General features: G+C 34.3%; 1 protein-coding gene across 9 annotated transcripts in view; it reads left to right on the top strand.

Moving 5' to 3' along the window:
* The window catches only part of ROS1 (ROS proto-oncogene 1, receptor tyrosine kinase), a 127,945-nt gene that overhangs the window by 22,717 nt on the left and 93,284 nt on the right, over positions 1–11,944 (top strand). For 8 of the 9 annotated variants that reach the window (XM_015600139.2, XM_025042432.1, XM_015600142.2 and 5 more), the window contains one exon: positions 8,303–8,583. The exons of the other annotated variant lie outside the window; for it this stretch is intronic. In XM_015600139.2, the coding sequence (XP_015455625.1) occupies positions 8,461–8,583 (123 nt within the window). In that variant the 5' untranslated portion in view covers positions 8,303–8,460. The remainder of the gene's footprint in view (positions 1–8,302; positions 8,584–11,944) is intronic. 9 annotated transcript variants of the gene reach the window in all.

The following is an 11,944-nucleotide window of genomic DNA, read 5'->3' as shown; positions in this document are numbered from 1 at the left end:
TAATGAATAAAATATCGATTATATTTTAATAATATTTAATTAAAATATTTTTAATATTTAAAACATATAATAATATAAATATTCAAATGCTATTTAAATAAATATCATTTTAAATGTAAAGTTATGTTACTGTAAACCCTTGTTTTAGAGGAGTTTTGTAACCATTTTGCATTGTAAAGTTTCTTTGGAGCAAAGGACACTATTGGAAACTTTAACATATATGTTGCAATATCTGCAAATTCAATAGTTGCAAATAAAGAAATGCAAATCCTTGCTAAATCTGAAGTCATGGTTTCCTAGTTCTTCTAAATAGTATATCTATTATCACTATAGCAATAAGAACTTCTAAAAGGAACACTTTGTTCTCACTCATGATCTTTAGTTGTAAGTGGTCAAACTGTTCTTGTTGAAAGTATGTGAGAGAGACTAAGAAAACTTTTTATTAAATATAAGCAGCTAAAGAAAACAATGTTTGTGTAAATATTTTAAGTTTGCGAGCAGATAACCTCGTTATATTAACAAAGACTAGTTCACTATTCCAATTAAAAGCATACTATATCGATTATTAATAAACAAAATTATGTAGTGTTTACATAATGTTGTAATATCTAAAATAGCAATCTGCAGATTTAGCCCTTTATCTCCATGTGCCTGTCCTTTTTCCTCTATGAACTTATTACCATATAATAATTTAGTACATGTTTTACCTGTTTATGTTGTTTTTGTCTTCCTCTGGCCCCTGCTTATATGAGGACAAGTATTTTTAATGGTTTAGTTCACTGTTGTCTTCACAGTGCCTTGCATGATTTTTGTCACATATTAGGCACTCAATAACTATTGAATATTCATTCAACAAATCATTATGACTAATTTAACTTCTCATTGGAACAACTCAAATAGTTAAAGTGACAAATTCCTTAAATGTGACAAAAATTTATTAAGAACTTACCGTGTGGCATAGGTAGTAAAACTTTGAGATTGAATCTGTTATTATCTCCATTTACAGATACGGAAATTGAGGCAGGCAGAACTTATATAACTCCCAAGGCCACTTAGCTCATAGGTGTAGCCAGGATTGGATATAGGCTAATATGGGAGCCCGTGTTCTAATTGCTATACTCTTTCCAGAAGACAGAAAAGGTGAGGGCTTTGGTGTTGAGAGACCTGCTGTGGGGGTTAAGAGAAAGTACATTGAAACCCAATACCATGTCTAGCATCTAATAAACTCTCCAGACATGTTAAGGGTCAAGAATCATTTCTTAGTTTACCAAGAATCTCACCTTAACACTGCAATAATTTTTGAAGCAAAGAAATCTGAAAGATTCCCATTATTCTCTTTCCTAGGTAAACTTTGATATACCCTAGAAAGGACATTTTAATTTTTAAGTCTGAAGCAATATTCAAAGCTAATTGGTTTGTGCTCAAACTAATTTGTCATAAATGGTAAACATTCATAAATTATATAATTAGTTATTAGCAGGGTTTCTTTTTTTACAAAATTGATTTCTCAGTATCTGTAATAAGGCCAATGTTAGAGTTTTTCCCATGTCATTCACAGCTTAATAATTATAGTTATGATCACACATTTCTTAAAGTATATGATTTCATTGAAAGACCAAAGTCCTGGGGCTTGGTTCTCATGGCTCAAAGTCTCTGGCTCCCTCAGCTGCTCCCATCTCCCATCGAGGTTCTCTGTCTGAGCAAACTCCATCTATGCTTTCTGTCCCTCAGCCCATCATCTGGCCTTGGGTAGTTGCTTTCTTTTTTTCTGTTCATAGATTTCATGCCTGGAGTAAAGGTTTGAAATGGCAGCAATTCTGGCCCAGAAGGGTGGTGGTGGTGGTGATGCGTGTGGGACATCTGCAAGGTCATTGGTGATGCTGTGCAACATGGTACTTGAGTCTCAATGCCTGGGGATGGTGGTAGACAAACTGCAGTAAGAACAAAGGTTGAGGGCACTCTTGAGGGAGGAGAACATTGAAAACTCTTTTGTAGACTCTGGTTCCTTTATGTCTGAAGGCTGGGAGGAGGTGAAAAGGTTCAGGAGCCTGACTTTGCTGTCGAAAACCTCTTAACTTTATTACTAAAGCAGTTTTCACTTCAGGGGTAGCTTTAGGTAAAATGTTTAAATGGTCACCTAATATTTGGTTTCAATCTCTGGAAATATCTTCCATGAAGGCATTGTGTCTTTTAGTCTACACTTAGATTTAAAAGGGTCAAAAAAGCAGATACTTGGGAGAATTAACAAATAAAAAGCAATGCTTTTGTTAGTAACAGGAATTAAGAAGGCACTGGGTTCCTGGGAAGCACTGGGTGGTGTAGGTTGTCCAAAAACTGTGGACAAACCATAGTGGTGCCAGCAAGTGGAAGACAAGTATGCACCTCAGGGCTAGTTTATCTGACTGGAGAAAGTTCAGCCAGCAGCCAGGGCATGGGACCCAGGTGTCAAGGAGCAGATTATTTGTAAAGATACAAATTTAGAGATGTCTAGCAGAAGTTTATGGAACCACTTACTCTGTGCAAAAACTCAGTAAATGGTCATGAGTCACAGATTGAAGTGAAAAATACAGCAAATTTGACTCAGTGCAGTCTTCACCTGAGGGAATGAAATGAGGGTGCCTTAAATTCTGGCCATTGGTAGGATTGAGAGCCCAGACCTGGGAGCATGTGTGAGTCAGTTCACCTGTGAGAAGTTGGGGGCCATGGGTGCAGGGACTCAGGGAGACAGACAGGGCAGTTGCTATGAAATTCAATCATTTTTAGCTGTGAAATTGCCGTCTAAAGACTGTAATAAAAGTAATATGTGCTTATTGTAGTGTATCCTAGACAACATGTGACATAGAGAAAATTATCAAGAATCAGATTTTTTTAAAAAAGAATACCACTCAAAGAAAGATACTTTAGTTAGTGTATTTCTATCCAATTTTTTCTATTTTACATAACTGAGACCAGTCTTAGTATATAAATATTCAGAAGTATAAATATACTTCTTTCTACCTAATAGCACAGCATTAATTCCCTCAACCTATTAAAAACTCTTCATTGGGCTGTTTTTTTAATAACTGTTATGTATATCGCCTGAGCAATCAGAGGTAAATATGTGAGAAGAAACGAAAAGACCATAAATTCTGCCCTTATATTGTGATCTTGTCTTTTGTTACACCAAGCTAAAGGCATGCAGTGAAGAGATCTCATTTCCATCTTCGAGCCCCAGGGAAGGACTGCCGAGAACAAGAATGTCAAATAACCCACTTGTGCATTTCAACCAGCAACATCCCAGGCTCACATAAAAATTGACTATGATAATAATGTAGCAAAAACAAATTATAGACGAGAAACTGTACTTTTGTTGGTGTTTTTAGCTTCTGTTGCTCTAGGCTGGGACCTTGGCTTTTGAAGCTCAAGAAACTAATTATTTAATATTTTTCTTCTTTGCATCCTTTAGCACTGTCCCTTCCCTGAGTCAGGAAGGTGAGATGCACTGGATACAAGGAAGTTAATTGGGGGACAATGCTCCCTTGATCCATGTCACCAAATATCCCACTAGAGAAATAATTATTGCCCCAGTGGTGACCAGTGTATCAGTCTTTGGCCATTTTCAAGGTTTAGCTAGGTGCTGTGGTAGACAATGATCAGGCTTCTAGCGGGCCTGATAAAACAGTAAGAGATGATGGCAGGGGTATATGCTTGAGTAAGAATTTGTTCGCATGGCAAATTCTTAGGCCTTGAATATTGATTGACATGACCCCCCTCCAGCCAGCTTATTGGTATAAAAAGTCCTTGTTTGGGACTCTTTTTTGATAACAGTAAATTTTCGTTTTCCTGTAGTTAGTTATATGATGTTGATAGAGTGCAATGGAGTTAGAGGAAGTACATTTTATATTTTCAATACATATAATTTCAGAACTCAGATATATTTGATCATATTAAATCTATTCTATTGCCAACCAATTGTAAAGCTCATTCTATTGAAGCAGTATTAGAACATGGGAACATTTTGACAATTTCTCTTTTTACAGGGTTGCCTCACTGATTCAATCTAGGATCCAGGCCATTGCTTTAGAATGTGACTCAATTGCGGAATTCATCCTTGGGAAAGTTGATCTATTATAAGGGATTTTACAGGTGTTTCAGTCTTACTTGTTTGGATAAAAATTTTAATATGTGTATCTGAAATTTTGTTCAAAGACACTTTGGAGGAACTTGTTTAGTCTGAACTCTTATCATATATTTAGTGTATCCCATTCTAATTTGAGATGAACTTGGAGGCTTGTAAGTTATACTTTCAAATCCTTGTGCAGAATAATTTAAACATTATTATTTAAAAATGTTTTTGAATCTGTAATATGCGCACGTGGTACAAAATTCAGATATTACATATAGATAGTCAGTGAAGAATAAATCTTTCTCTTTCTCTCTTGAGGAGACAACCACAGTTGCCATACCTCCCCATCCATGGGACTTACTATACAGGAAATCCTTGTTTTACAGGATAGTGCAAGATCATAACAATGACTGTGTAAGATGAAACCGTACACTGTGATCTCAATAATGAGAGAGAAAAATTGACTGTTCCTTGGAATCTTCTCATCCTACAACTTAATTCAGACAGAGCCTCTTTTCTATGCCTTGGCAAACTGCTTACTCCTGTTTGGATCGGGGCAAACATTTTATCTTTTGCATTTTCAATGTTGTGAAATATTTCCAAGAGGTACTTTACTAGGAAGTTTTTTTTGCCCATGTCACTTCCTTTGAGACATCTTCCTTTTTATCACAACCACTTTTCCTCATTTATGTCAATAAATTTACCTTCTTGAACTTTCTCTTGCTGCATACCTAGAGTCTGTCGAACAGTAGCAGTATCAACATTCTCATGATCAGCTATTTCTTCAAAGACTCCATTTACATTTCTTTTCTGATTGAGATATAACTGACATGTAACATTTTATTAGTTTTGGGTGTACAACATAATGGTTGATATATGTATATATTACATGACGATTACCACAGTAAGTTAAGTTAATATCCAACACTACACACAGTTACACATTTTTTTTCTTGTGATAAGAAATTTTAAGATCTATTCTCGTAGCAACTTTGAAATATACAACACAGCATTGTTAACAATAGTTGCTATACTGTACATTACATCCCTAGGACTTATTTATCTTATAACTGGAAGTTTGTACCTTTTGATCACTTTTACCCATATCGCCAACCCTGCAACCCCTGCCTCTGGCAACCACTAATCTGTTCTCTATATCTATGAGTTTGATTGTTTTTTTAGATTCCATATGTAAATGAGATCATACAGTATTTGCCTTTCTCTGACTTATTTCACTCAGCATAACTCCTCAGGTTTATTCATGTTTTTGCAGATGGCAGGATTTCCTTCTTTTTTTATGGATGAATAATTCCATTTTATACATTTACATATTCATTTCTTTATCCATTCATCTGTTAATGGTCACTTAGGTTGCTTCCGTGTCTTGGCTATTGTAAGTAATACTGCAGTGAACATGGGGGCACAGATATTTCTTCAAGTTAGTGTTTTCATTTCCTTTGAATAAACAACCAGAAGTGGAATTGCTGAATCATATGATAGTTCTATGTTTAATTTTTTAAGGAACTACCATACTGTTTTCCATAATTGCTATATCAACTTACATTACCACCAACAGTGCACAAGGATTCCCTCTTCTCCATGTCCTTGCCAACACTCATTATTTCTTGTCTTTTTGATAATACCCATTGTGGTAAGTGTGAGGTGATAGCTTGTGGAGGTTTTGATTGGCATTTCCCTGATAATAGTGATGTTGGCATATTTTCATGTACCTGTTGGGCATTTGTATGTCTTCTTTAGAAAAATATCTGTTCAGTTCCTCAGCCCATATTTTAATCAGATTATTATTTTATTGCTATTGAGTTGTATGAGTTCTTTATACATTTGAATATTAACTCCTTATCAGATTTATGATTTGCAAATATTTTTTCCCATTGTGTAGATTGCCTTTTCATTTTGTTCATGGGTTCATTGGCTGTACTGAAGCTTTTTAGATTGATGTAGTCTTACTTGTTTATTTTGCTTTTGTTATTTTTACTTTTGGCATCAAATCCTCCATTTACATCTGATTCAAATTTCTAAACTTTATTTTGTAAAATATCCTGTGGATTTTGCACTGGGAGCCAAGGAGGCAACAACTACATGCTTTGCTGTCTGTGAAAGAACTGAACAACATGTGCAGTGATTGACCATCAATGAAAAATTTTGAAAGAAATGACAGGCTTGGTCTCTGATCTTGATGTGCATTTGTTACTGTGGACTACAGAGAAAGCAGAGAAGTTTGCACTTAATACAATTGAGGTTACTATATTGTGGTATCTGAAGTTTGAACTGTATTGTGCAAGGACTGGTATTGTTTCTACTGTGGTAACTAAAATTTCTGCATTTCAGAACTATGCAAAAGATGGCTGCCTATATGATGGCAGGTTGTATATTCCAAAGGTGGTGCAACAATTTCTTCTAGCCTACATGACCTAGAACTTCCCATTTCCACATCAAGAGGGTAGGGTCTAATTCCCCTCTCCTTGAATTTGGGCGGTTTTGTAACTCTTGGAATCAATTAAATGCTGCAAAAATAACTACATGGTTTTTAAAGCAGAATTGTAAAAGTCAGTAAAGCTTAACACTGGGACACTTTCACCAGTGCTCTAAGCAGCCATGTAAGCGATCTAACTGCCTGGAGACCATATACTATGAAGTCCAAACAAGCCCATGTAGACAAGTCACCTGGAGAAATAATGTGAATTGATTGATCCAGTATTATATTATTGGGCTTTTAGGTTGTTTTTAATCTTTTGCTGACATAAGTAATTCTGCAACAATATCTTTGAACACACTCTATTTCTCACCAGTGTAACTCTATGCACTGGTTAAATTCCAAAAACCAAAATAAGCACGAAATCTTGAATTTGGAAGGATATTTCTTTTTCACACCTTACAATAAAGTTAAATCAAGTAAAATAAAAGAATGTACTTCAGTTTTCAAGGAAGTACTTAATGGTCCACTTTCTTAGTGAAGTAAAAGTTACAAATATCATTTGTGCTTATAAGGGGAAAGGCACTGGTAGCACAGTGAAGAAGATAAATTTCATTGAGATGAGAAAATCCCTTAGGCAAGATAATTTATTCTCTGATTTAAAAGTGTATTTTGTAGAAAGAGGACCGTGTTTCTCTGACCAAGAAATTGAATCATTGCATATTCTTTATCTACATCCATGAAATGCAGAAAATGAACAAAGAGCAAGTGGAGAGTGGAAATTTTTTTCAAGAAAATAAGTTTTAGGTGTCAATTCTGGAGTCTGTGCCATTCATCTTTATGTTGTACACCAGTTTTGTCAACATTTACTAAAGGACCTTTAGCTCAAAACAAAAACTAATGCACACACTGCTCATAATGAGAACCTCATGCCTTTCAAAAAAGGTTTGTTACATTAGTATAATTTACTTAAGAAGAAAAGAAAGTTCATTTGATACTTTAGACTGTCATAAGAAAGAGCACCAACACAAAAATATCTGGCCTTAAAGAGTTAAGCCTCAGCAATCTAAAAAAGTAGTTATTCCAGTGTGACACTTTTGTACCTTGCAGATTACAAATTCTTTGTTTTAGGTTTCAGCTTAACTTTATCTTGATGCTAAGATAATTGAAATTTGTACAATATTTCCTTCTCAAGATAGCTACACTTGTGCATATCTTTGGCTTCTGTGGTGGCTAATTTCAGCTCTCTGTCTCAATAGACACGATAAGGCAGCATTTTAGTTAATATGTAGCGAACTTCTAAAAGCACTCTAACAAACTTCCTCGTTTTTAATTCACCCTCAGAATATTTGTCTATGAATTCCAGCCTTGTTTGCTTTTTAATTTTAAAGTACACATTTGGTTTCAAGGGGTTCCATTTTTCCTTTCTGCTGCATCATTTGATTTAGGCACTTCCAGTTTTCTGATAATTCTTTATAATAATAATGTAATGTCACTGTTTGCTAAAGTATAGATGGTCAAAATCCAAATTTCTGCATAGCTGAACCAACCTTAAGAAAGCGAAGTGGATGATCCACCAAAGCATTCGAGTTTCAGGCTGTGCACGTGTCACATGCTTGCTGAAATGCAATTTGCGTTTTCACTTTGTTTACTTTCCATGTGAAGCGCTCTTCTAAGACCCAATCTTCAGTCAGCAGGTGATTTTCTTTATGGGAGTAAGAAAAAGCTAAGTTATGAAATAACTGTTATGTTCATGTTACAAGGTATCTTGGATTCAGAAGTCTAAATGAAATGGTCTAAAGATTACTTTAAAAAAATCCACCAACCACTCTTGCAACCCAAGTGATGAAACCCAAAGAATTTATATAGCGAAATGGAGGAAATGAGAATGGTCATGTAAAAATCCGCCGTTGGTGAAGTGATGAAGAATATTTACTGGCTTATCCTGAAACTCGTCAGTTTTGCGACTCTTGGCTGCATATGGATTTCTGTGGTTCAGTGTACAGTTTTAAACAGCTGTTTAAAGTCATGTGTCACTAATCTGGTAAGTTTTACTGGTCTAATATTTGTCTTTGAGGGCACTAGAATGTACAGAATTCAGCTTGTTTTTAGTTTATGAGAAGTTTTCTCATGAGAAGTGTTAGCAACGCAAGAAAGATTCTTTTTCTAGAGTAAGGGAGGGCCATTTGTAATTATGGAAGGTAAAGCAGGGCTATTTTATTTATTTTATTTTTCATGTGTTCATAGATCTTTTTGGGGAGGGCGTGAGATTTGAGTAAAGGAGGCTTAAATAGAATCAACTTTACATGCTTAAAAAATGTCAATTTAAATTCATTTATTACAAAATCATTTCTATTTGTCTTGAAGCATGAAATAGGTTTGGCCACAGGGCAATGTCTTCTAGTTGCAGACATTAGTATTATTTATATCGTGAATGGATGATTGTATGGGGAGGTGGATGACCAAGGAAGCAGATGCAATGCCATATAGAACTTTTTATTTTAAAAGCAAGAATTGTTTGTATATTCCTTTACTTCTATTTGTGTATTTGTAATTTTTTCAGTAATTAGTTTTTTTGATCTAGAAGCCTGTTTTTCTTCTCATTTATGGGTGTCATCCCTCCTATATATATTGTTTCATGTCTTTTCAGTTATTATGATTTAGTTGTACTTAAAACAGTCACTGAATCAACTTTAAATCCCAAATACGTTCTAGCTAAGGAAAGAGACACTCATCTAAAGACAAAAGAAATAGTATAATAGCTTATATGACATTACTTAAAACCATACTTTAAAAAATAATGAAAATACCAAATACCGTACTCATTATGCTAGAATATTGGAGACAGAAGTCTAAGGTAGATTAAAAAATAATTTACTAGTATTAAACTCCTTTTGGTTAAATTTAAACTATAGTTTAAAATACTACTTAGGCTTACTGTGGATAATATAGCACTTTAAAAAAAAAGTTTGGTATTTTGTCTTTGCTGAAGACTTCGTTGCCATTCATGTAGAGCTGTATGCTTTAGGTTTTTGCAGTTGTAATCCCAGTTTTAAAATGGAAAAGTGGGGCTGCTTAATGTTCTTTTATTAAAAATTTAAAAAATCTTCTCTTCTTATGACAAGAGTACATAGTCATTGTAAAATACTTCTAAGATGAAGAAGAAATAGAGAAGAATAAAGGAAAAACCCCTACGATTCCAACACTACTAACCTCAGATTGTATTCTTTCAGTGTTTTTCCTCTAATATGCATACAGTTTTATGTACAGTTGTGCACTCAGCTTTTTCATTTAACATTATATTGTGAGTTTCCCCCATATCCTGATGTTTTTATGGAAACAGGATCTTTAATATATTTAGAATACTCCATCGTATGGATGTACCACCATAATTTGTTAATATTGCTACTATCGAAACTGATGTTGATGATTTCCATTATTGTAGTCTCTATTTTATTTTATTTTTTAGTTTAGTTTTATCTTATCTTTTTGTGTGGGCTCCTTGATTTCAGGCTTTGGCAGTAGGAGTAGACAGTTTGTTCCTTTGTTGAGTTGCCTTCCGTTCACCGCCTACGGAGAAAAGTACAGCTTATGTGGTGGTGAATGCAAGAGACAGGGTTTGCCAATCCGCCTAGTGACTGTAATAAATGTTCTCCATCTGGGCCTCCCACACAGGGGATGGAGGGACGAAAGTTAGGTGAATGAATAAAGAACAGCCATAGAGTAGGGTAAAGGATATACAAAGTGCTCAAGTTTATCACACTGTTTGAATTTTTTTTTCCTGTATCATTTTCTTTTAGCCTGGACATTTGCTGTGAAGGTTATCTTTGATTTCACTGAGTGGTTCTTGATATTGAGGCATCTTCCCTTTTTAAACAGAAACACCAAGTTTTATACAGAAAAATGTTAGAATTGCTCTCCAAAAATGCACAAATCATAGTTCTATGCTGAGCATGGGTATTTTATATTAATTGAGGGAAACTGTATGTATTAGGAGTGTATTAACTGACATAATATTTTTAAATTATATATCCATGTGCTGCAGAGAACCAAAAAAATCATATTCTTTAGAATACTAGTATTTTGAGATCCTTTACCAAAAAGAAACAACAGATTCATGATCAAATAATTTATGGAAATGCTTTTTGCCATACCCTCTTTTCGTATATCAACAGGGCACAATAGTATATAAATGGCTTTATTCAATCACAAATTTCTCATCTTCTTTGGCAACAAAACCTCCCTTCTCCCTTTTTTTGAGTAACAAATCCCAACAACTGAGAAACTAGTGTTGAGAAGTGCTCTGTTAAAAGTATTAATTCAATTCTATAAAAGACTATAAACAATAAAGTTCAGAAGGTTGTCCTGTTAAAAATGTACAAACATTAATACTTTTCTTATATGTAACTTCACAATAAGATAATAGAACAAAACCATAATTCAAAAAGTTCATAAAATATCCTGAAATTAGCATATTTTGTATTGGTGTGGGAGTAGACAGGCCAGTAAAACAGAATACATTTCAGAAATAAGACCATGTACATAAGGGAATATGAAACATGAAAAAGATGACGAATCAAACCAACGTGGGGCTATCCATTTAGAATAAAAAATAACTCCCTCTTTCAGTAGGTGAATGAATAAATAAATTGTGGCACATTCAGATAATAGAATATTTAGAGCTAAAAAGAAATGAGCTATTGAGCCATGAAAAGACATGGAGAAAACGTAAGTGCATATTACTAAGTGATAAAGCCAATCTGAAAAGACTACATAGTGTATTATTCTAACTCTATGACATTCTAGAAAGACAAACTTATGATGATCATGAAAAGATCAGTGGTTGACTGTGATGAGATTTGGGGGCATAGGGAGAAAGATGACTGGCAGAGCACAGAGTATTGTTAGAGTAGTGAAGAAACTATGATACTATATGATACTGTATGATAATATAATGATAGGCACATGTCATTATACATTTGTCCAAACTCACTAAATGTGCAATAACAAGAGTGAGCCCTAATGTAAATTGTAGACTTTGGGTGATTATGATGTCAGTGTTCATCCTTAGTGAAAAATGCACTGTTCTGGTCAGTGATGTTAATAATGGGGGAGAGAGTGCATGTGTGAGGAAAGGGGTTATATGGGAAATCACTGTACCTTAATCTCGATTCTACTGTAAACCTAAAAATGCTCTAAAAAAAAAAAGATGCTTAAAAATAGTTTTAAAAAGAATTAAAAAAAACAATTCCCTACATCACTATCAGATTCAAATAAATTCCAGGAGTTAAAAAAAAAAAGCTATGATTTAAATATAGACAAATAACAAAAACAAAACAAGATTTTACCCCATAACATATTAAATAAATTAGGGACAAATATTTCTATAATTTTGGAGGAGGAAT

Source organism: Pteropus alecto, unplaced genomic scaffold (genome assembly GCF_000325575.1).
Source record: "Pteropus alecto unplaced genomic scaffold, ASM32557v1 scaffold79, whole genome shotgun sequence".
Taxonomy (NCBI): domain Eukaryota; kingdom Metazoa; phylum Chordata; class Mammalia; order Chiroptera; family Pteropodidae; genus Pteropus; species Pteropus alecto.
Note: the sequence above shows the minus strand (reverse complement) of the source record. Positions and strands in the feature narration are given on the sequence as shown.